A 25,236-nucleotide genomic window follows, 5' to 3' on the forward strand; every position below is an offset into this window, starting at 1 on the left:
TCCTTGTACTCCACTGGCTTCAGTAATTTGGCAGTTTGTTGGTTCCAAAACTTGTTTTCACCATGTGGATGGTCTGAACTCTGGGCTGAACCAGGCTGCAAACAAAGCACAACTGCGATGGAGACATTCTATTTTAATCTGGGAGAAAGAAGTTTCCCAGGGTAGCTGCTGGGATTTCCAGGAGGCCTCCAGCTTAAATTCCTCTCCTGGTCCTTTACCTGCCCCTCCAGAGAAGGGAAGATGCCAGCATAAGCTCTTTTGGCGTGGGAGGAAACACATGCTAGAGCTGATGTAGCTGTAGACTTGAGCAATAATTTAGGAGGGAAGCTGAGCTATTCCTGCTAAATAGGGCCCAAAGGCAGCTGTTGATAATGTATTCTGTAGGTCTGTGTGTATCAAATATCCCTTTACTTTGGTAGAACTAGAGCAAATGCATATTTTTAAGGCTTCTGGCTTGGTCTGGACGTGACTCCTGTGAGGGGGAGGTTGTCCCTATGAAAACACTCAGTATGAACACCCTGGCACACATCTGGGGTGTCTAGCACTGAAAGCCTTGTGGAGCTCAACCTCTGGAGCATCCTGACAAGCTGCAAGGTCAGGTTAAGGGCTGGCCACACCATACGACTGCTTCTGGAAGCAGCAAGAGGAATGAGCAGCTGGCGTTTGGGTTGGAGACTGTCTCAGGGGACAACTAGGGATATCAAGGCTACAAGGACATGTGTCATGCTCTATGCTTGTTTAAGAGTCAGCGCTTCCCCCTTGAGCGAGCAGGACATGGGCTGTAGAGTCTGACTCTTCCTAGGCTTGTGCAGTAGGGACACTCTGCACATGGCCTCTTGGATGAACCTGTCCATCAGCTCAAGCAACTGCTGGAGGCGGGAAAGGAAGGAAGGAAGAAATTTAGAGCATTTTCCTTGCAGGTTGCTCAAAGGATGAGGTGGCTTTGGGGTCCTTCCACTCTAGCATAGTGTGCAGGTCATGGGTCAGCCCCAGCTGCCCTGACGAGGGAGCTGCAGGTGTGGAAGGACGAGGCTGGGGCCTGGCTCTAGGCTGGGGGCTCCTTGCATCCAAAAAGACTTGGCCTGAGGAACACTGGAGAGGGCAAGGGAATGAGGGAAGTAAAACTGGGTGTGGTGGAAGAGATGAGGAGACACAACTCTTTAATAACCTTCATTTAATTCTTTCATGACATTGGCATATGAAGAAATGTTACAGGCTTGTTTACAATACTGATAACATTTGCATTGCTCTGTGGGTTAACAGCAAAGCCCTTTGTGTCAAGTACAATACGATTACTTCATACCTTTTTTATATAAAATAAATGCTTAGAAATATCAACCATTATTGCTGTTTAATTCCTGAGTTATGCTGAGAACATGTTCTCTTCACCTTCATTAGATGCTCCCCGCTATCAGCAGTGCCTGCTCATCAGTCACAAAGCTCTGCGGTGTGTTATAAAGGGTTTGTCCATGCAAACTGACAACTGCACGCAGGGAAATTTTCTATGTAGGAAAAAGGAAAGAAAATTTAAGTTAGCAGGCTTGTCACTTGCTCAGCATGGGCAATTTCAGTAGTCAGATGAAACACCAAAATGCAGATTGGCTTCACAACTATAAGCCTGACTCCCAAGCTGTTCTCCTGCACTGACTCTGTTGTTTGCCTTGCAATCCTAGGGCAAACATCCCCTGTGATTGTGACAGATCTCGCAAGCGAAGCTGGTTAAAGCTAGTCTCATGCTGGAGTCTGTATGTTAACACAGTAGGCATAGACCCTACTGAAGAAGAGAGGACTGCTTAGGGTTGTTCATGCTACAGGTCTTCCAGCCTTGATGACTGATAATACAAGGCAGCCCATCTTGCATCCTGTTGGGCTATTTAGAGCTTGGAGAAGCAGAGCACTTAATTGTAACTTCATTTTACCTGAAAGTCACGGATATAGGTGAGGAAAAAGCTGAGAAAGGAGAATGCTAACGACCACTCTGAGACGGTACTGATGATGTGAGCTGTGTAGCCCTGTGTAATAGCGAGAGGGGAGGGGGGAAAAAAAAATCAGTGTGAAAAGCTCTTCTTGAACCTGCAATGGCACAAAGATGGCTTGCGTGTATGACATCCCGCATCCAAAACTATTCCCTTTGGAGAGCAAAATTTCTTAGCCTGTCTGGCGTCTGTAAGAATGAAGTGCTGAACTCAGCAGAAGAGTGAGAATGACCAGGAAAGCACCTGCTCCACACAACTGGGATGACCCCCGCTGGGAATGTAATATCAACCTGCAAAACCTGAAGGCTTAATGGACAGCTTGGCATGACTGACAGCAAAACCCCTTTACAAAAGTAAGGTTCAAGGCCCTCCTTTGGATGTAAGCAGACTTCTGAGAAGCTCCTTATGCTTTATTTAAAGGGAGGGGTGGGAAAAGCCCTCAAAACCAGCCTGCATAATATTGCCTCCAATAAGTGCCACACCTCCGGCAGTGCCTGGAGAGGATGAGGATGGCCAGGGAGACAGGCAGAGCTATTAAGAACTACATGCCCTTTCTCTGTCCTGCTTGGGATCCTTCACTGCCCAGCACTTAGCACTTCAATGGCAGCTCTATCACTTGTATCCTTGGGCCTTTTTCTCCTCCTGACACCCACCTGGCAGCAGTCAGGAACTCTGCTTTGCTGCAACCAGCTGGCATGTGAGGTTCATTATTTACAGTTACTGTGTAACAGTGACCAGGAATTGCTGATTGGCACAGACCAGACAGGCTGGTAGCTTGACATCTCATTGAGGCATTTCAATTACTGCCCACCAGTGAGATTAATTTAAAATAACGCTTGAGGCTGCAACTGTTTTGCTCAGAACACTACTTTAGCAAGTAGCTGCATAGTGGCTCAACTGGTAAAGCTCACTTGTCCTCTCCCATCCCAAGTATGTGCACACAACCACAATAAGTGCCCAGATGCATTTGTCACTGCAAATAATGTAGCTGTTTTTTGTTCTCTGCTTATTTTCTTCACTCAATCACTTACTTTTTCCTGTGGGTCCCAGTGCAACTTCTGCACTAGATTTGTTCCATACAGGCCACTGTATAAAACAACTGAGGAAATAAACACTGCAAAGAAATACGTTAAGGAAGATTCAAGACCAAGAACAAGCAACTTGAAAATTTCAGATTCGGCTCTGCATTGTGTCAGGCTGAGGCTGTAAGGAGATCTCTGTGTGTTTTCCCCAAGGTCTCCTCAGCATAATGAACGGTAATGGTGACATGGACTGCTTCACATCATTCCCTTCAACTTGTAGGTTGTTCCAACTGTCTAATTACTGTCACGTGAAAAGGCTAATTCTAATCTAAATCGATTATCTTTGTTCTCTGTATGCTGTGTGTTGTCATACCTCCTTGATCAAATACAGGGTCCTTATGAAAGCATTTATACTATGATCAAATGTGAATACTTACTTTCCATTTTGAATTTCTTTTTAGTGGCATTTTCCAGGCTAGTAGTGTCTAGACCTCTTTCTCCGATTGCTTTTCAACTACTCAACCACCTTGAATTCTTGATATGTGGGTTACAGATTGGAATACTATACCACTTGCAGCAGAGATGGTTGTTAGCTTTTCTGTTTCCCTCTTAGTTCACTCAAGGTTTGATAACTGCTTTGGTACAGTGGCCAAGGAAAAACCCACATGACAATGATCAAATGAGGGATCAGAGACCCGGGCTCTTTCTAGAGTGATTGAGATGTCACTTTTTCAACATCTTACAGAGGGAAGGTATGCTACATCAGTGCTACTGCCTTTATAAATGAAACTTGGAGCATTAAGTTACAGAGGATCTGATTTTCATAGGATTAAGATATTAACTTCTTCAATCATTAATGAGATTAAACATCAAGAGCCTCCTGATGTGGAAGATTAGTTTTGGTGGTGAACAAGGCTGAACTTACTGGCACAAATAATGTCTTTGAAAATCCAGACTTCCAAAGCTTATTAAAAAATTGATGCGAGTGGTCCAGGGAGCTCTGGTTACTGATCTGAATGCAAGATACCCAGTTCTCTGCTAATTAAAATGTACAGCTTTAGTAGCTGTTAGTTACCTGCCTGAGTTATTACTGCATTGGAAAGAACTTAATCATCGTGATACCAAAATAACTGGCTTCCATCCTCCCCTTGTTACAAAGCAGGTAGTTAACTGTGTTGGCAATTCTGCTGTTTCACTCCAGCAGAGGATCAGGAGTATTTTGATAGAATCACAGAATCATTTAGGTTGGAAAAGACCCTTAAGATCATCGAGTCCAACCGTAAACCCGGCACTGCCAAGTCCACCACTAAACCATGTCCCTAAGCACCACATCTACATGTCTTTTAAATGCCTCCAGGGATGGTGACTCAACCCCTACCCTGGGCAGCCTGTTCCAATGTTTTACAACCCTTTTGGTGAAGAAATTTTAACTAATATTCAGTCTAAACCTCCCCTGGCACAACTTGAGCCTGTTTACTCTCGTCCTATTGCTTGTTACTTGGGAGAAAAGGCTGACACTTACCTCATTACAATGAGAGCGATAAGGTCTCCCCTCAGCCTCCTTTTCTCCAGGCTAAACAAACTGAGTTCCCTCAGCCGCTCCTCATAAGACTTGTTCTCTAGACCCTTCACCAGCTTTGTTGCCCTTCTCTGGACACGCTCCAGCACCTCAATGTCTTTCCTGTAGTGAGGGGCCCAAAACTGAACACAGTATTCAAAGTGCGGCCTCACCAGTGCCAAGTACAGGGGGATGATCACTTCCCTAGTCCTGCTGGCCACACTATTTCTGATAAAAAAGGCATGTTTCCTTTTGCCTTCCAGTACTAGTTACAACCATTTCACCTATGGCCACAGACTTCTCCCTGTTACCATCTTTCCCTTATTACATTATGAGCTGTTAATTTAGAAAATACTCTTGACAATTTCCCTTTTCTTCCCCTTCCATATATATGTGTGTATGTATCATTATTTCTACAGCTTTCTACAGCTTTACTTCCCTCTAATTTTGGTTAGACCACGCTGGTTCAGTAAACCTCTACAGATTTGGGGTTTGTGTGTTTTTAGTGTTCCATTTTAGTCTTCCCCAATTGTATTTGGCTCCTAACTGTTCAAAGCTGAAAATCTTGTTCTTTGCTAGCGCCAAAAATTTCTGCTAGGGACAGCAATTGTCTAAGTCTCACAGATTACTTCCTTGCTCTTTGTCAAGCCTCCTCAGCAGGTAAGGGTCCTTCTTGCTTCTTTATAAATAACCAGCCTGTGCCCCAACTATTGCTTCTTGTCTGACTAGTACAGATTGTATAATCTTGCAGTAGCAGGAATGGGAGCTCTGCGAGATGCTCCGTCACTGGGGAATGGGGCGTATGGTTTAGTATTGGTTTTGGCTGCCAGCCTGGAAATAAGTGGAATTGGTGGGGATTAAATTGGTGGCCTTGATTCAGCTGCAAAAGAGACAGCATTTAAGCAATGATTTTTGCACAAATATCTTGTTTTTTGAACTGTAGGATGGGCAGGGGAGGAGATCAAAGGTCAAATCTCTCTTCTGACTCAATCCTGGCAATATGCTCCAGAATTGTCTCTCTGACAAATGCCAGCACTTTAAACCTGCTCTGGGAGCCAGCTGGCACAGTGCAGGACTGCTGTACATAGTTAGGTTAGTATTTTCTCTTGTGCTACATTCTGTACTTCTCTTTTAGTTGTATCCAACTATAAAACTTGCTGCAGCATTCCTTTCACCAGGAAACAGACGCTTTTATTTCTTACCTGGCTTTTTTCCCCCATTAAAACCACCCATCTCTTAAGTACACTTCCCTTTCTCCCCATCTTTCATAATACACAGTCAGACCTCTTTGTGATAAACTCTTATTTTGCCATTTTCAGTCTCTGGTGTGTAGAAGGAAAGAAGAGAAAGGGTGGTAACCATCCTTCTTACCTTTTTTTATCACCCAGTGACTCACTTGTGGGCTTAACCTGGTAGTTCCCTTTTTCCTAAAGTTCCCAGGTTGCAACACAGACTATGGATAGCACGATACAAACTGTACTTGTAAAGATGACAGGCCTTCTGTGGCACAGCCTTTCACATTGGTAGGTTAAATTAATGTAGATGCAAATACTGTCATTTGTGAAGGCTGCTCTGTTTTACGGTGACACTGCATTGCAAAAGGATACTGCTCATGATGCTTGAACAACACCAGAGTAACACGGTCAGACGGATCCAAAAGATATCTTTGCTGTGAACTTCTGGCTGCATCAGGTAGGATAGGACGGTCTGAACCAGCATATAAATGGCCCCTACTCCGAATGTCAGGCAGGCTCCAACCACGTGTATGTAGTACAGAATACATTTCTAGGGAAATAAAGCACTGTTTGTACAGAACTTGGTTTCATTTTAAACTCTGAGAACAATTTTCTTCTGTAAACCTTTGGCACTCTACCCACTCAGTTACCTTCTCATATCCCAAGCTAAGCAGTCCTGGAACATGCCAGTACTTCAGAGATTTTTCCTGGAAACCCCATACAGATTTAGCTGGAAGCCAGCACCTGCCAACCCTCTGTATTGCTGCTTTTGTTAAGCTCTTGTGGCTAAGTTACAGGTCACAGCTATATCTTAACTACAGGAATTTGCAAAAGCTGTTCTTTTTAGCCATAATGGACAGTAATACAGAAACTGGATGAAGGAATCCCTGCAGTTGGTCAGGTAATGAGAGTGACAACAGGCTACCTACTAAGCATTTCTAGCCCAGGAATCTAAACATCTGTGAAAGATAATGCAATACGGGATAAACGTACCGTTCTAGTACCCAAAGTGGGATTAAAAATAATGAGGTTTAGCGCTTCCTTGAATTACTCTAGTTTGAATAAGCCTTGTTTGTCAAATTAATATCTTTGAATACTCAGAGGGAACAAGTTTGAATCAAGCAGTAATAATTCTTGCCTTAAAAAACACTATAGGAGAATCAACTGTCAAATAGTAAAAATCATTAAAACTAGAAGTTATTCCAAGAAAAACAACCCAACTTAAAATTTATGCCCTGAAAAATCACATTGTGTCCAGTCCTTTGCTCTGTGTTATCTTGCCAATTGCACAATGCAAGGCCTGGCAGCCTCCCTGCACTCTGATCATGCAGGTGATCTTTTATGCCCTAAAGCATGAGACTGCGTATTTTACTGAGTAACTATTAAGATCAGGAATTGGAGTCGCCCTTTCCTCATAATCTCCATGTGTACCTTACGTTCACAAATGAATTTGAAGTGCTGCATCCACAGTAGGTGGGAATCTATATTTAAATAGTGAATAACCAAGTTGCAATGGCTTGTGGTCCAAAATCATGTGCTGTTCAGTGATGAGGTGTCATCAGACAGAAATCTTTCCCCTATATGAAAGGAAATCAATAGCCACAGCTAGAATAAAGCAATAGTACTGGCTGAACAGCATAAATTAAATCTCCCATGAGGATGAGCCCCATGCTATTGCTTTGACTCCTAGCAGCGAGAGCTGTCTGGAGCTCTCTGCACGATGGCTGTTCCCATACCCCTTTTGTTCACCTTTGTGTATTTTCACACTTCAGTTGTCCTCAGTAACTAGTGGATTCCAGGGGGCTTTGGCTCCTTTTGCCTCTGGGGTGGCCCTCAACCAGTCCTCAGCATCACTTGGATATGCAGGTACATCACTTTAAATTTTTCTCTTGCTCAAGATTAAATGTTACACAAACTAGTTAACAAATTAACATGCACCTTCTATATTTTGATTATCTTGAAATCTACAGAAAGTAGATATACCCTCTCCTGACCAGTGGCAGAGGGAAATGATGGAGCTGAACGCAGCCTGGAGGCTTTTGCTTGGTGGATGTGGTAGGGGAGGCTGTGACCTCTGGGTATAGCTAGGGCTCTAGAAAAAAGTAAATAGATTGAGGCCTCTGAAAAAAAAACCCCTACCCAAAATGAGTGTGCTGAGGTTTCTAAGACAGGGGCTGCTGAAGCACTTGGAGAGCTGTGCCAGGGTAAAAGGAGAAGGGGAAAAAGGTAGGGCTTTCCAGGAGCTTTTCCTCTTTGCTTTTCCCCAGCCCTTAATCCAGCAGGACACCGAGGTGACACTGCAGCCTCTAGTGGCTAAAGGCACCACTACAGATCTCCAGAAAACCCAGCAGGTAATTAATATGATGAGGCTGGCAACTCATGTAGCAGCCAATGATGTAGAATGTGGCCCTGCTGATGGTGTGATATGTGAGAATACCAGATTTTTTTTTTTGGAGGGGGTGGGAATTGTTGGGGAGGAAAAAAAATAGAGACACTGGGATGGACAAATTCAAAAGCTGATTAACACTGCAGTATTTTCAAGAACTGGTACCTAAGAGGGCAGATTTTTCAGAGATGGACTTCTTGTGGGGTTGGGTGTTTTTGTTGGCTTTACTTCCAGTTGTAACAATTTTTGAATATTAGATACCTGATTCTCCTGAGTCAAAATACAATATAGTTCTGGTGCTTGAAAGGCCTAGCTCCAGATTAAAATCTATAAGGAGATCCAAGATGAGTTTGCATTCTGCAAAACTTGTGGGGTTTTTAATGTTTTGAAATTTCATGAATGGCTGCTCACAAGTCCCAGTGGATAAAACAAATAAGAAATGATTAAGCAATTCTACATCAAAACTTATTTTTTTAATGGTTTTCTGTAGAGAATTTGACAAAAAACAAGTTTGCCCTAAAAAGTTTTGCTTTCAGCAAAAACCCCATGTTATCAGATAGCTCAGTAAACAAACACACACACACAACTCTGGACAGCTTCAGGACATTGCAAGCAAAGCACAAACCTGGAAATTCGCAATAATGCAAAGTCCAAAACAGCTCATCAATCCTAGTGTAAGGCCAATCTTATTAAGCTTGATGATCTTGGATTTTTCTGGATTCAAAGCGTAAACTTGTTTATAACGGACGTACATGGTAGCCATACCTGTTAATGAAGAACCCAAATGCAGTAAGATTCTCAGCTGATGAGTAGACTGTCCTTTTTTAACTGGGAAGATGCCGAGTAACAGAGGCAACTATTTAAAATACAAAAGCTGTCTTATGGTACACTGAAATAGGAAAGCTGAGAATCTGAAAGTCAAAACAAATAATATAATGGTAAACTAAACAAGTCAACTTACTAGATTTTTCTGATCTCTTTCATTTGAAAGACATACTAGGTTGTTTTTCCCCCTCTCCATAATTGCAGCACAAGTAAGGTGACTGCCTTGAATTTGCGGTTCTATTTCTCTTACTAGCCTGTTGGGTTTTTTTAAACACATTTTTAGCCTTCTGGAATCTGCAGTTGTCATGCTGGCTTTGTGGATAACATCACTGCCATGCACTTTCCTCTGAATTGCTTAAGATAATTAAGATTGATTGCTTAGAATTTAGTTTTTTACTGAGAATTATGGGCTGTCTAATGATCTGAATAAGGACATTAAATTGTTTAAAGCTGTGTGCGTTCCAGAACTGCCTGCAGTTTGCCAAGGACAGCTTTCTATACTCACCCAAGAAAGCCGAAATATTTAACATGATCCCAAATAAGCATCTTTCAGGAGGTATTGTCCCTGTATCACTGGAAGAGATAAATGGGGTGATACGTATCTATCTATACTAAAAATACTTGCAACACAACTTTACTTATTTCAGTCTTCAAAGGAACCATAAGAAACAGATTTGTAAAAACCCTCCCAGATATTTTCACTGAATTTCTCATTACTGAAACCATACTGTGCTAGTTTGAGCTGTAGAAATAAGCATGATAAAGACACGCTATCCTTAGAACAAGGAATGAACATGCTTGGTATAACTATTCCTTTTATACTGATCTTGATTCCACAAAAGCTGAATAAAGAGTATTAAAACTGGAAAAATTAAGAACTTGGAAAACCGAAAGACCAAAACCAAGGTGTACAGCTTTGATGCAATGCCGTTGGAAATATATAGTACAGATTTACTGGTGCAACCAAACCTGGTGACAGCAAGACACCTTACTCCAAACAGAGGGTTGGAGATGCACCCCCAGTTTTCCTGTTCATCATCATTTTAAGGATACATTCACACAGCCACAGCTTAAAGCTTAGACTTTTGCACAAAAATAGACAGCGTTAAATAGTGTTACACACAAATAACTACAAACAGCTAGTAACTTTAGAACTGGAGCTGTTAGATAAGAACTGCTGTTTAAAGTTTGGAGTTGAGGAAGAATTCATGCTAGAGTGAGAGGCCAATTCAATACTGTGGTACAGTATGAATGTTACTGACCTGATGTAGGGCACCAAAGGGTCGACGTGGTGTAGGACAATTGCAGTAATGTATGAAAACACAAAAGATGCAGCTGACCAAACAACCAAAGCCACAGGCAAGAAAGAGAGGCCTTGCTGAAACCACCACATTTCAGTGCTGACTTCTAACTCTGAACACTGTGAGGAATCAAATACAAAGGTTTATTATTCATAAAGGTTTTGCTTTTCTTGAAGCAAGCTGCTTCAAGTACAGCAATTTGATATTGCTCACAGTCCTGTCCTGCAAACGCAAAGTGAACATTTGACTTCATGGCACACTAGCAATCATAAATAAGCAGAAATAACATCTGGAAATGTTAATTCTGAAATTCTTAGAAGCTCATGACAAAAGAAACCAGTAGTGTCACTTTACTACATGTCTCGGCATTTGTTGCTGCCAAAATTAAGGTCAAGTGGGTCATTGTGAATAACTGACTCTATTTCTTCTTACCCTTGTGTCATAACACCATGCTAGAATTAGTGAGGCTGACAGAGAACGTGTCCCAGTAGTGACAGTTTAACTGATAGGGGCTGTTGTGGAGCCTCTAACTTCCATTAACAATCAACTGGGTAGACATGGAGGAAATGACCTAAAATTACTTTAATATCTGCACTCATTTACTAACTGTCATGCTGTGTGACTCAACATCTGTTATAAGTGTAACTTAAATAAACTTACAGATATCTATGAGCAAGAGCTGACTGCTGCCAGCCACAGGCTTCAAACGCAAGGGCTACTTGTTCCTGGTGGCAGTAGAGCAGCTACCATGTTTTTACAGATGGGAGGAAAAGGTCCATTTACAGTGGAGTGAAATGGCTAACTCTGTACTTGTGCTATACAGTTCCATTAAGCCCCAGCCTGACAGCAAATCTGTGTCTCTACCTCCAGTTCTCTAAGAGCAATAATGTGCAGCTGTGTCACCCTGGTGAGCTCACGCAGAAAGAACTGTGACTCCTCTCTACTCTTGCTACTAGAGGGAAGTAATTTTCTATCAGCTTCAAATACAAAGTTAAACACAGCTGATTTCAGAATCCCAAAATGGCTGCAGTGGGATGGGACCTCTGGAGGTCATCTTGTCTCACCCCTCTGCTCAAGCAGGGCCAGCCAGAGCCAGTTGTGCAGGATAGCTTTTGAATATCTCCCAAGGATGGAGATACTACAACCTCTCTGGGTAACTTGTGCTGGTGCCCAGTCATCCTCACAGTGAAAAAGTGTTTCCTGATACTCAGACAGAGCCTCTTGTGTTTCAGTTTGTGCCCACTGCCTCTGGTCCTGTCACTGGGTACCACTGAAGAAAGCCTGGCTCCGTCCTCTTTGCACCCTCCCTGCAGGTAGGGAGATGAGATCCCACCTGAGCCTTCTCTTCTCTAGGCTATACTCGCCCCTGCGTTTTATGCCATTTTACTGATGGCATGCCCTTATGTGTACACTGGTAAGAAGAGTACATAAAGTGTTTAAGCACAGTTGAAACTGGAGACTGTAAATGGAATATGAAACAGGATAAAGGTGAAGAGCAGATAACAAAGAGTACAGATCCAAGGGCTTCCAGGCAAAGGTCAAAAAGTATGCGAGAAAAGCAAAATAATGTTGAGATAACATAGGAAGGACTGCAGCACTGAGAGGTTTTAGGAGGTGGGCATTGCCTAGAGTGTGAGAGACTGAAAGAAAGGAGAAAGGGAAAAGGAAGAAAGAGATAGGAAGCACCAAGACTGGAAAGTCTCATGAGAGGAAAAAAGAAGTTGAAACAAAAGTAGGTGAATCTTGCAACAGATCAGTGCTAATCAACTCCTTTGCATCTCACTTAGGAGACCTCAGCACTCTTCTGATGTGGATTTACTGCACACAGCAGGTATTTGGTCACTGGCAGACCTTTGTCATATCTCTTTGCTAACCTTTACCAGCCCACGTCTGGGAGAGCTTGTGGAAAGCCAGGCTGTTAGATTCATCACATAATGCATAACAATGCATAAGAATTGCTCATTTACCAGAAACTGGTGTCTTGTGTTTGTGCTGCTTTTAAGCCTATGTCCTGGTTTCAGCTGGGATAGAGTTAACTGTCTTCCTAGTAGCTGGTACAGTGCTATGTTTTGAGTTCAGTATGTGAAGAATGTTGATAACACTGATGTTTTCAGTTGTTGCTCCGTAGTGTTTAGACTATAGTCAAGGATTTTTCAGCTTCTCATGCCCAGCCAGGGCACCTGACCCAAACTGGCCAACAGTGTATTCCATACCATGTGACATCCCATCTAGTTTAGGAACTGGGAAGGGGGGGGCAGGGATTCGCCGCTCGGGGACTGGCTGGGTGTCGGTCGGAGGGTGGTGAGCAATTGCCCTGCGCGTCATTTGTACATTTCAATCCTTTTATTACTACTGTTGTCATTTTATTAGTGTTATCATTATTAGTTTCTTCTTTTCTGTTCTATTAAACCGTTCTTATCTCAACCCAAGAGTTTTACTTCTTTTCCTGATTTTCTCCCCCATCCCACTGGATGGGGGGGGAGTGAGTGAGCGGCTGCGTGGTGCTTAGTTGCTGGCTGGGGTTAAACCACGACAGCCTAGAATATCAGTGGTTCAAACAAGAACACATGAGCTCTGGCATGCTCCTGGGATGTAACAAAAGCCAATTCTAACTGATAACCCTTGAAAAGAATGTACAATTACATCCTTGTAAAATTGAAGGTTCAGCTGCTTGTAAGGAAGGTGTTAGGTAGCAGATGAAGGTGTCTAACAGGAGATGTAGTGAATAAGAATAGAGTGATAGGATTAAAAGTGCTTGCTTTCTTACCCTTAAGCTTTCATTTTTAAGCTAAGTATAACATTTGCCCTCTAATGTTGACTTTCATTTTAAGACTAATGCAGTAAAAATAGTAATTAATATAACTTCACAATCCCATCTCTTGTATAAGTAAATTGGGAATTTGGAAGAGAAATGCATATTTTGCATGGCATTCTCTTGTTACAGATGTTACATGCCTGGGCATGTGATTCAAAACTTCAAGCAGTCAGTCTGATGCTTAGATTTTACTTTTTCTTTAGCATTTAAATGTTAATAGTGCCTTAGCTTTATTTCTGAGCTAACAGATTTTTGCCTGAAAGCAAACAAACAAACAAACCAATATGCCACATACCTGAGAACAAAGGCATCAAAAGAAATGTCACCTCAAGGGGAATCCAAAGTCATCTTTCTGGTGAAGTTCCACATTTGCTTAATTTTTTTTTCTAAATCTTTGAGATATAAAGGAAAATAATCAAGATGCGAGGTACTTCTATACCTCTTACTCTATAGTATTTATTCTCCTTCTTAGCATCTTCTATTAGTCATTGCTGCTGACTGGACATTGGATTAGATGGACTGTTGGCCTGACACAGTATGTTTTTCCTATGTTCCAAGTGGTTTAAGGTGTGAAGCTTGTGTATGGTGGGATGGTAGAAATGCAGAAAAGCGGGTGTTTAAGACTTTTTGATTTATAGAACTTGTCTACACAAAGATTTCACTTGAAGTGAGAAGCTTTTAAGAAAAAAAAAATGAATGCAACCGTTTTAATGCAATTGAAACCAGTGCCTATGATCACTGCTTTCACATAAGGAAGAGGACAGAACATGCAGTTGTCCTGTTTCATTGTGGATGGGCATCCCAATGTGATGCTGGTGCTACGCTAAATATGTGGCAGGATAGGTGTTGAAGCAACCTGAATTTAATCAGACATCCCACAACTCCTGTCTTCTCTTCACATGAGAGAAGCTGTCAGAGAGGAGATACTGCGCAGCATTCCTGCTAGCTCGTGATATTCGTAAGCTTGCACAGATGTCTGCAACGTTCAGGTGCTGGTCAGTTGCTGCTTTGGGATACTGCTGCCAGGTGGATGCAGTGGGACTGAAGCTATGTGGGGGTAAGACTCACGGGCAAAACAGATTCTCCACCTGTTGGGAGTATCTGCCTGCCTATGCAGATTGATTTACCTGGACTAAGGCAAGGTTAGTAAAGCAGAACAGCTATTCCCAACTTCCCCCCTGGATATTGCTCTTATTACATAATAAATGTGTCCATGCAGGCAGGGCTCCAGAGCAAGCCCTGCTGCAGAGAAGCCCTCAGTCAGTCAAGACTGGGCATCTCTGCAACCTATGCTGTCACTCTCCCAGAGCTAAGGCCTGGACACAAATTATCCTCATTTTCATGTGGTCAGGCATAAAGAGCAGCGTGGTAGCTTCAGTTGCAAGGAGAGAGCTCAGGTGAGGCACGACTTTTCACCGTGAATATAGCTGCAGGCTGGTACATCCCAACGGCACAGGAATTGGAGCTGGTTTGGGCTCTGTAAGAAAACTGCAGCTCTGGTCCTCTTACTTTCCCAGACATAAACCCCCGACAAACTCTCCTTACACTTAAAACACTTCTGTAAATTTTTTCCCCACTAAATTCTCTTTCTTAGCTCTGTCAATATCTTCCCTGAATTCTTATCATCTCCCTTCATCTTCCTGTTTAAATTTTTTCAGTGAAATCAAGTCTTTTCTTCACACTGTTATGTGGGCAGACTGTATATACCAAACACAGGCTTTGTTCTGTGCAAAGCACTGTGTACATTTATGGCACCATCTGCTCCAGGCCGTAAAAACTTCACACTGCTGTAGATACACCGTGTCACTGCCAACTCACAGGGCTCTGAACATGGAGCGTCTGGGCAAGCACAGGCGCGTAACAAGGCACCTCAAATCACTGGGAGGCAGGATGGAATTGCCTTGCAGTTTGCCAGCTGGAAGATCCTGAAATAAATTATTATTAACACCTCATCCTGTCCTATTGTTTTCATCAGTGAGAAAGAAAACACTCAACCTCCTTGTTTTTTCACAAGGTCCTTTGCCAACTGATTATACAATGGCAATGGCTAGCCTCTCTTTTCAATATAACTAGGATTTTCTTAAACATTATCCTGATTTGTAGCCACTTTTGTGTCCTAACGGGGTTTTTAAGCCCCAGATTGAGTATCACAGATCTTTCCTGCAGTCGACATTATCACATCATCATCAAAACAAGTCAAGGAAGTGTTTCAAAAGCAAAAGAGATTTTAACCATCTCTGAGGTTTTTCTTTAAATGCAGGAAGTGTGCAGCAGCACCCTGCACGTGCTTGAGTATGCGGAATAGAAACTACAAATGAAGATGAAAGGTGCCCAAGACCACTAACGGCAGAAAGTTAACATTACCTAGAATGATAATGCTGAAAAGATGGTCAAAGTATGTGGGGAAAGGGGAAATTTCTAAATTAATGCTGATACCCTGATTGTCAGCCTGCCTCTTCCCTGCTCTCTCAGCAAGACAGGCAGAGATAAAGCCAGCTGTACTAAGGGATACTCCTTCTCTCCAGCAAAATACTCCAACAGACACAGTGTTGAAGGAAGAAAGAGAAAGCAATTTGCCGTGTGCATTCCTAAGTAAACACAAAGGTTGAACGGCAATGAGTCAGAAAGGGACTGAACATGTTCATTTGAGCAACTTACTGTCAGGGTCAAACTGATAACAGTTAAAGGTTGCTAATCCTCCATGGACGAGAAGTAAGAAAGTAGGAAACATGTCACCTTTGTTGTTCCCACTGCAGGGTAATGACAGCTGACTCATTTTGAGTGTCTTCTTGGTATAGACACCAAAAAAGCTGCTATTAAATCTTCTGGGTATGGGGGTCAGCTTCCAGAGAGTTGAGGTGAGGATCTTTATGCCCTCGCTAAGCCCCTGCTACCCAGCTGGGGAAGCAGCAGAATGGCATGGCGCCAAACCAAACAGAGCCAGGCACAAGATACCATGACATAAGGATGTACCAATGCCTGTTTTAGAAACCTGGCATACCATGATACCGGCCTGTCGCTACAGCTGACTGAAGAGCTCAGTGTCCAGGATGAATGCACGCTACCTGTCAGTCCAACCTGTCTAACCAGAGAAAAGCAGCTAAAAATATGTGAGTACTCAAAGCAGAGCACAGGAGACAGTTTCCCACATTACAGCTGGGGAATTGAAGCTACTGCAAGGTCACAGAGAGGGACTGGAGGTACCCAGTGCATGGAGGACAGCTCTGGGTGGTACGAGAGAGGGAAAAGGGACCAGGATGGAGGAAAGGTTTAGGACAGCAGCTGGGCAGGAAGGAAGGGAGGATGGAGGGCAGAAAGGGGCGACCTGAGGGCAGAGAGGTGAAAGGACAGAGGGGCTCGATGGGGGGCCACGGGGGCAGCAGGGAGAGTGATGGGGGGGTCACTATGGCTGAGAGGGGGGCACGAGGGGGGTGGCGGGGAGGTTGTTAGGGGAGGGAGGGGGGACGTCTGAGGTAACCGGGGTTCTCTAGGGGCGCTGGGGGCTCCCAGGGCGGCCGGCGGGTCGTTACGCGCGGCAGGGGGAAGGCGGTCAGGGCTGACAGGGGGTGAGGAAGGAGGAGGCTGGGGCTGACACCGAGGGTTACCGGAGGGTCGCTGAGGGGAGAACCGGGGAAGGCCACAGGAGGGGCGAGACCGGGGGGTGGGGAGGGGAGCCCGTGCGCGGTGAGCTTCCCCCCCCCCCATTTACCTCAGCCGCTCCCGCGCCGTCCCCGCCGCGGCCTCCCGCCGTCCCCGCCCCTCTCCGCCCCGCCCCGCCCCCGGCGCGCGCCCGTGCTACCGCCCACCTCCTTTCCGGCCGTCGCAAAAGGGGCGTAAAAGCATCGCCCGGTGTGGGGAGATTGAGGTAAATGCCGGGTTTCCCTCGGTGGCGGGCGGGGTGTGAGGGGATGGGGTTTTTTTTCCTGGCTCTGTGCGCTCTTCCCTGGTGGGGCGGAGTCCCTGAGGGAGAGGGGCGCCGTGCGGGTGAGGGGGGAGGTCTTTGAGGTCGGGCCTGGGCCTGTGCTGCGGGTTGGGCCGGGTACCCCCGCTCGGCCTGGGTGCGGGTGGGTCCTGGCTGCCTCCTTCGGGCTGGGGGCGAAGCGGTTGTTTGGGCCGAGAGCGGCCCTTGTCCTCCCTACCGTCCCCTGGGTGTTTGCCGGCGAGCAGCCAGGCCCCGGTGAAAGTCCTGCGGAAGCCGGGCAGTGTGGGGTCTGTTCTGGAGGACGAGGTAGTCTTTGGTTGAGTAACCCGTCAGGAAGAGAGGAAAAGCGTGTAGTTTTCTGCACGGGAGCTAATTTTTCTGGTCATCCAGGACAACACCCACAGAGACCTCCTAGGTGACTAAGTCTGCTTTCCTGATAAGTGAAGGGGTGCAGGTCTGCCTGCTCCCAAACTTATCAAGTTCCTGCATAAGCAAGGCCCTGTTTGCTTGCTTTCTCTCCTCCCGCTGCCAGGACTTTCGGAGGCTGGCTTTTCACTGTTGGAAATTCCCTTAATTAAGCTGTGGAGAGTAGAAATAGAGCACTTGTTCTTATGTCAGTGTTGACCTTTGATTTACATAGCTTATTTTCCATACCTGGTTATGTGTGTTGCTGATGGCTTTAGAGAGAGCTGTCATCTTCCACTCTCTGGCTTCATTCTGCTAGACTTCACAACTAGGTTTTTGCTTTTTTAATTTTTTTTTCTGGTTGGCTTTTGTAGATAAATAGCAAACTTTTCTTTTTAGTCTCCTTTCTCTACTGCTTCTCCTCTAGTTTGTGTGGAGAGTTATGTCTTTCTGGTCAGCTGCCTTCAAGGGAGATGGAACATTGTGAGGGTCCTTGTTTGTGCTAGAAATGCTGTTCCTGACCCTGTGTTTTCTCTTCACAGCTGCCCCATGTTGGTGTCTGTAGGCTGTCTTTGACTAGCTAAAGCTCTCTAGCTCCTGCATGTTTCTTGCATATCTTAAAAGTTAAACAGACAGTGAGCTTTCACCTGAATTGGGTTAAATTTGGAGAAGAAAAAAGTCACAGCAAAACCACAATAAGGAACAGCGATCTGAAAAAAATGCTTGTAACTGCCTTTAGGTGGTCGTTCAGGTTCACCAAAGAGGCAAAGCTTCTTCAAACCAGTTAAACCGAAAACACTAGAAATACAGAGAAATCTTTAGTGCCATCAATTGATAAGCTAGTGGGGTACATCTGTTACGTACAGCTCGCTCTCCTCTGAGAGGGATGCGCGGGGACTGACTGTACCTTAGTCTGTAATGTAAGTCAGTGATGTGGTATAAGTTTCTACTGCTGATGAAATTAAGGCTGGTGGCTGCAGGATATTTGCTTCAGTAAGCAGCAAGGAAAGTAAATAAGTGCAACTCACCATCTTATAACTGCATTGAGAACCCTCATTTTCTGTCTTTCCCTCAGCAATTCTCCAAGTATCTTTCTTTTCTAATGGAGAACTTATAGAATCTTCTTGGTTTGGTGATGGCAAATGAAATGCTCCTTAGAGCAGTGCCTAGAAACTTTTGATATCTTAAAATCTCATTTGTGCTCTTGATCTTCAGTATGTTTCAACCCTTTATGTTGCAGGATCTTATGATTCTCCGTAACAGCTGCTACCTGCCAAATAAAAATTCTGAGGCTGCCCAATCCATGAGTGGGCATCGAAACATAAAGAGGCGATGTGGGGAGTCACACCTGGAATCCCCTGCGGGCTGTGGTCACAGTCCCGCTGCTGGATGCGTCTTAAGCAAACTAGTTCAGTTGCCTACACCTCCCTTGTCAAAGCACCAGCTGAAACGGTTAGAAGAACACAAATATCAGAGTGCTGGACGATCCCTGCTTGAACCCCTAATGCAAGGTTACTGGGAATGGTTAGTTGGAAGAGTTCCAGCCTGGATTGCCCCAAATCTGATCACCGTCATTGGACTGTTAATAAATATATTTACAACTCTGCTATTAGTATATTACTGCCCAACAGCTACAGAACAGGTAAGTTATGGACCTCTGACAATCTTTGATCGTAGTTACTGTCATCTAGTAGCAGCTAGCACCATTTTCTGGTGGGTTCTCATCTTTGTGGAGAACTGTTTCGCATTGATCAGTCCGCAGTTTTCATACATTCAAGCTTTTCTCTATAAATGTTTGTAATGTGTCTGCCTCTATGTGAGTGCTTGCATGCAAAAGGAGCCTATGCGGATTTTGGGGTTAGCATGCTGCTTGGCAAGTGAAACCGTGGTTCCTCTGGCCAACATGCACTGTATGAAATGGGGTGTAGTACCAAAATAGCTGTTCCAATTGCAGGTGTGAAGGACCTGCTGCATGAAAGCTGTAGCCCCACAAGGTTTGAGTGCACATGCATACAATTAAGAAATGGATTTGTGGCTGCCTTGCTTGCATGGCATGTGGAGTTTTTGCCTGTTTACTTTCTCTGCTTGTGACTGGGTTAGTCACCTTCAGCTTTCTGATCTAGAGTTACCACACAACAAGAAGTGCAAGGTGACTCGATTGGCAGTGAGCTGAGTCTGCCTGTGAGCCCAGCTAGAGTTGCAACACAGCAAGGAACTTGAGCTCAGACAAGGGACTGAGCTCCAAAGTGGTGTAGCTTGAGAGATCAAGGCCAGCTGTTTCCTCTGTTGCTGGTGATTAAACCCAGCTTACTAAAATAACAGAACACCTTTCTTCAACCCGTGTGGGCCCTGGCAATTCATATTACCAGGCAGCTCAGATCAGGACCTTAGGTACAGTCTGTGATGAACTGTGGGAACACAAAGTTGTCTTCCTGAGCAGCATGCTGTGTGAGTAGTCTGTGCCGTGAGAAGGCTGGATAAAAGTCAGCAGTTTTATTCTTTGTTCTGAAAGCACTAAAATCTCGTGACCTGTCCTCAGGAGAACTGTCTTAACTTCCTGTAATTCCTGGTTTCGGGGGTACAAAAGTCTTTGCAACACATTTCAAGTTACTAGTTTCAAAGACTTTTTTCTCTCACTAAAGTTACCTGGTAAGGCACTTGAAGACTCTCATTTTTGTGCACTGGAAATGTTTTGTCACGTGAATGTTGAATCTTAAAAGCTGCTCCTATCTGCACTGAAAAAAAGAATTATTTGGTACAGCAAATGTATTGCATATCAAATAGCTGGAGAATGTCTCATGAGTTCTAGCTTTTACAGTATCTAAATTCCTCCGTAACTAAGTCTCCCAACTGAGGTTGGGAAAACGCTTCGTAGTCAAGTGGCATACAGTTTGTTTCCAGCCAGACTCTGAAAAAACCCACGTAGGTTTGCACATTCAACACTCTGCATCCCTGTTCCACATGACATAGTAAAGGGATGTTTGCCTCTTGTAGAAATCTGTTGAAATAGTTAGTTTTGCAATAACTTGTGGAATTTGGCAGGTGTAAGATAAAAAGTGAATATTAAGTTTGAGCGGTGAATACTTAGAGGAGCTCCTTTCTTTTTTGGACTATGGCATGGCTTGGTTTTAACTTCCTGCTTACTACCATAGCAGTATTATATGGGGGCTGAGACTCTGAAATCCAGTTTGACAGAGAGACTTCAACTTGTATCTGTTTCAGCAACTTGGCAGCTAGTATAGGCCACTGAACCAAAGCATAATTTAAGATTTAGAGTATAGTTGTATTTTGGTTGGTAATTAAACTTCCGAAGCACGCACTAAGTTACAGTCGGTGTCAGAAAGTCATAGTGTTAGCTGTAGTCTGCTGTATTAAAACACTGTTTCGTGTTTAACAGTTTGAGAGTTACTTTGTGCTAAGTGAATGAGATTGACTTCTCGCTTTAGCTGAAAAATAACTTTCTGCTGAGGTAGCTTTCAGCCTGATCTGATTTGCCATATGGCACTGCAGCCCTGCGTGCTGGCACGACAGGGAGGATGCCATCTCAGTGGTGGAGCTGTGAGCTTGTGCTTTTTAAGTGTCAAGTAGCTGTCTGGGGAAGAAAATGGGGCTTTGAAATTCCAGAAACAGAATTTTTTTTCTGAAAGCACTATTGCTTTCAGATGTAAATTCTCTTCCTTGTAGCTCAGTTTTAGTTCCGCTTTTTTCAAAAGCGACTTGTCTCTTCCTGTTGATGAAAGGTGTAGCCAAGGGAATATAGCTATCACTTACAGCTTCAACGGTAGGCAAAAAGAAAATGAGCTACAAATAGTTCTACTGCCTGCTTAGTTGGGGGGACCCCAGCTAGCAAAGTGCTGAGCAATGGAATGGTACCTGAATTTTTGGTGTTGTTTTTTGTTGTTTTTTTAAAGTTTATAGAGAGAAATTGCATGACCCTGAAGGTAACTTAAACATTGCATATAAAACTCATACATGAGAAGGAGAAATGGTATCATGGGATGGAATTCTGTGGCATCAAAATCTTGTCCAAATGCGGTCATCTGCTTTTGGGTGACACATTTCCCCCTTACCTCTTTTCTTGTGCTGGTTTGTGTAGATACACTGCTAAAAGCTGAGCATGGTGCCAGCTTTTGAGGCAGAATGAACTGTTTTAGTAAAATGCAGTAGCAGGAACAGTGCAAGCTGTAGAAAGAAATATATTTAAGTTGATGTGCTACAAATGAGTCATGGCTCTGTAGACCAAAAGAAGCTGGACTCCAGAACTTTGAGAGGCAAGTCAGCTTGATTAAGCTACTTAGCTGTATTTGGACTTTACTGGTGTGGTCTGTAAAATAGAGCTGCTCATAAACGGTCACTTTATAAAGTGAGTCAAATGTGAAGATTGCAAAATATCCAATAATATCTGTTTTATGGATGTGTAAACTGAGACAGACTAATGGCAACCCTCTGGCTTTTGTAGTCATAAAGGTTTATGCTTCAACTACTGAAAAAAGCTTGAATTGTAGTCTTTGGTCTAGCAGGGATTTGGTATTGTTTGTGTTTCTGTAGAAATAAAAAATTGCTATACAGGATGTGAATATTAAGGGTTATTAACATAGATTTGACAAAGCTGCTGTTACCTAATCATAGAAAAAACAATTGGTGGTGGAGGTGCTGTACTGCAGAGCACTGAAGCTTTACAGATCTTGGAAAATGTAATAGCTAAACTTGAACTCTAAAAGTTTGATCAATTTGAAATGACATAGTTCTCAAATGCCACTGCAGCCTGGTAATACCCTGTACTTGGCAGTGTTTCAGTACATGACACCTCATTGAGGTCTTGTGAAGATGAGCTCAGTGTTTATGACACAGCTGCACGTTTTGGGGGCTAAGAAAGTTTTTTGAGTTTCTAAATCACTTGGACAGTTTGCACATACTCTGACTGGAAATAGAAGCAAGACAAGAACTTAACTTGCAAATGTAGTGCTATAATTTTTTTCAGATGTACAGTGCAGCTTCCTGCTTTAGAAAATGTGCAGTACCTATTAATCTAAGCTAGTAATCCTTGTCACTTTTACTTACATTTCACATGTCATAACCCTCTCTGCTTGTCTTTGCAAGGACCAGCTACTGAAAGGTCCATGCATGTGATGAGGAAGTGTGTGTAAATGAAAAATTACTGTATGAGAGTGTAAAATAGGTCAACTTCAGGCTTTTTTGTTTTTTAAGGTTTAAAAAAATCTTTTACTCTCATTGACTTTCTTTCTTAGGCACCTCCCTGGGCATACATTGCTTGTGCATGTGGCCTTTTCATCTACCAGTCTCTGGATGCTATAGATGGAAAACAAGCAAGAAGGACAAATAGCAGTACTCCATTAGGAGAACTTTTTGATCATGGCTGTGATTCACTTTCCACAGGTATTGTCACTTTTAATTGAGGTATGAGGATTAAATGACTCTATTTCTGGTGTCAAATCTGGAATACAGAAAAATGCTTCTTTACTGAAGAAGAGGATAGCTGATATTGCTGAATGTTTAGCTTTTCAGTCAACCTTATTTCCATAGGCAGTATTCTTAATCAACTGAATGTCTTCTCTTGTATTACACTGAAAAAAAAATTAAGCATGTGACTAATTCAGTCTGAGCCAGCAGTCTTCTGTGTATGCTTTATCAGAGTCTTGGTTCTAAAAAATTTTCTGTAAGAAGTTGTCAAAATGCTCTTCTATATTATTTTAGATTGAATCTATATAGAGCGATTGCAAGACAGGTACGAAGCCTAAATAATGGGCAGGTAGAAGTCTGAGTTCAAGGTTAGAATCAGCAAGACTGGTTCCTACGCAGGCAGAGTTCATTGAGCCAGCCTGAAGTTTAACCCCATTTCAAGAGAATGATCAGATGCTTTCGGTTACTTAAATTCTAAAGCTCTTCTGCTTTAAATTTTTACGAATACTTTATCGAAGTCATGTATTTGAAAGGTGGAGGGGAAAGCATAGATACCTTATGAATCTTAAGTGACAGACCATAGATTTTTCCTAATGGCTTAATAAAAATTCAGAAAATGGGGAAAAATATGTCCAGCAAATCTTGGATACATGAGAAACCCCCAAAACTCTGGCCACAGGCTGCAATTGCATATATCACTCAAGTCCCTTGATTTCTAATCCCGTTAAGTTCAATAAAAATGTAGGAGACTAAGAAACCCTCAATATTCAGGACTTCTGATAACTGATATAAATTTAAATATACATTTTACAGTCTGTACTTTTTTAAATGGAAGTGTTAATCTCTTATGTCTGTGAAATAAATCAGGATACCTTCACACTGTCTCTCCTTCTCTGGGTCCTTTCGTTAGACTTGTTTCTGGTAAGGATCTTTACACACATACACACTTTATATTTTTACTATGTGACTGATTTTCTTCTGCAGTCTTTGTGGTTTTGGGAACTTGTATTGCTGTGCAGCTGGGAACGAACCCTGACTGGATGTTCTTTTGTTGTTTTGCTGGAACATTCATGTTTTACTGCGCGCATTGGCAGACATACGTCTCTGGAACATTGCGCTTTGGCATGTAAGTACCTTGGCTGAAAATAAAACTGAAAGTTGGGCTGCTTTCCTGTCTAGTTGCGCTTTATGTGATTGTAGTTCAGATCCTTAGAGCAGTAGTAAATGGTTTATATTCGTATATACACACTTAGAGCTTGTAGCAGTTATTACCTTTTGGATCTGCAATTATTACTGAAAGTTACTTAGCTTGTGTTAAGAGTGGTAAAATATCCTTTTGTCATACTAGTTAATTAGGAACTTCTGATGTGATTTAAACCTAAATAAATAAGGGAAAGTACCTGGTGTTTCATCCCCAAGAATAGAATGCTTTTGTCAGATGGTGGCAGTCTGGCTTTAGTATTCAGTTAACTACTTAATGCTTGATCTTGATTGACTTGTGATGGCATATAGTAAATCTTTACTATTAACCGTAACTCTTAAAATATAGTGTTTTAATTGACATCGTGCCTACAATTTAAAGTTCTGAATCCTTTTTAGTTAGTGTAGGCCATGGTTCTGTCAATAACAGGACCAAAACTGCAATGCCAAGAAAGTCAACAGCTGAAATCCTGTTTACTGCTGGGTGAGCGTAGGTGGGGAAACACAAGGGAAACTAGCCTTAATGTGGAAATGTATGTTTATTCTGTGTTTGCATTCATAGATCTAACAAATATATTTTAAATAAATACACTACAGAATGATTTTGCATCTGGAAACCTCTGAAATTTGCCCTTCATTTGTATGGGATTTTGAAACAATGCTACAACGTGCACTATTTATTTACAGTCTATTTTTATTGATCTATAGGTACCCAGATACTGCTAAACCAGTACAAATATGGACCTCTTGTCTATAACAGCTATTATTGGCAGGGTACTAATGCACAGTCTCATGAGAAACTTCTGTGTTTCTGCTCAAAAATTTAAGACATTGGAGCAGTTTCCAATGTCTATTGGAGGAAGAAAAGAAAAAATCTAGACCTCCATTCTAATTCTGACTACACCAAAGCAGATAGTTTCAGTCAATTCTGATACTTAAATCTTTTACTGTTTTAGGCTTCTCACTTTCAAGCTGTACTGAAGGTCTCAATACTGAATGCTTTTAGCTCCCTTTGAACTTTACGGGGCCCTGATAATTAAAGTTTTCCTGTTATCAATCAAAGAACACACAAAACCCCAACCTTGGCATGTGCTTGACTTTACAGATGCAACCACCGAATTTTCTTTTTGCTCCAGACAAATGTGTACATTACTGCTGATATTCACTGTA

The 25,236-nt window shown here is 42.9% G+C and overlaps 2 protein-coding genes across 9 annotated transcripts in view; one reads left to right on the forward strand and one right to left on the reverse strand.

The window, feature by feature from the left end:
* CEPT1 (choline/ethanolamine phosphotransferase 1) overlaps positions 1-25,236 on the forward strand; it is a 71,539-nt gene that overhangs the window by 23,122 nt on the left and 23,181 nt on the right. For 2 of the 6 annotated variants that reach the window (XM_069771694.1, XM_069771689.1), the window contains exons 1-4: positions 16,897-16,983; positions 18,686-19,087; positions 22,695-22,842; positions 23,851-23,992. In XM_069771694.1, coding sequence (XP_069627795.1) covers positions 18,692-19,087; positions 22,695-22,842; positions 23,851-23,992 — 686 coding nt within the window. In that variant the 5' untranslated portion in view covers positions 16,897-16,983; positions 18,686-18,691. The other 4 variants (XM_069771693.1, XM_069771692.1, XM_069771690.1 and 1 more) reach the window with 3 other exon arrangements.
* On the reverse strand, positions 1,158-16,882 carry DRAM2 (DNA damage regulated autophagy modulator 2). Of its 3 annotated transcripts, XM_069771695.1 has the most exons (9): positions 16,828-16,882; positions 13,414-13,510; positions 10,265-10,422; positions 9,508-9,575; positions 8,803-8,942; positions 6,164-6,341; positions 3,008-3,090; positions 1,920-2,012; positions 1,158-1,502 (listed from the first exon to the last, which is right to left on the reverse strand). In XM_069771695.1, the coding sequence occupies exons 3-9, from the start codon at positions 10,393-10,395 to the stop codon at positions 1,395-1,397; spliced, it is 801 nt and encodes a 266-aa protein (XP_069627796.1). In that variant the 5' UTR covers positions 10,396-10,422; positions 13,414-13,510; positions 16,828-16,882; the 3' UTR covers positions 1,158-1,394. The 3 variants fall into 3 exon arrangements, with proteins under 3 accessions (XP_069627796.1, XP_069627798.1, XP_069627799.1); XM_069771697.1 differs by lacking the exon at positions 1,920-2,012; XM_069771698.1 differs by lacking the exons at positions 9,508-9,575; positions 13,414-13,510; positions 16,828-16,882 and having other exon boundaries at positions 10,265-10,428.

The sequence above is a fragment of the Haliaeetus albicilla genome, chromosome 26, assembly GCF_947461875.1.
Source record: "Haliaeetus albicilla chromosome 26, bHalAlb1.1, whole genome shotgun sequence".
NCBI classification, from domain to species: Eukaryota; Metazoa; Chordata; class Aves; order Accipitriformes; family Accipitridae; genus Haliaeetus; species Haliaeetus albicilla.

Excerpts from the sequence above, each read along its gene's own strand:
- DRAM2 (XM_069771695.1), bottom strand. The coding sequence starts at position 10,395 with ATGTGGTGGTTTCAGCAAGGCCTCTCTTTCTTGCCTGTGGCTTTGGTT. Across the intron at positions 8,943-9,507 it reads AAATATTTCGGCTTTCTTGG|GTATGGCTACCATGTACGTC; the intron begins GTGAGTATAGAA and ends CTTCATTAACAG. Across the intron at positions 3,091-6,163 it reads TTGTTCAAGCATCATGAGCA|TGTTTATTTCCTCAGTTGTT; the intron begins GTATCCTTTTGC and ends ATTTCTTTGCAG.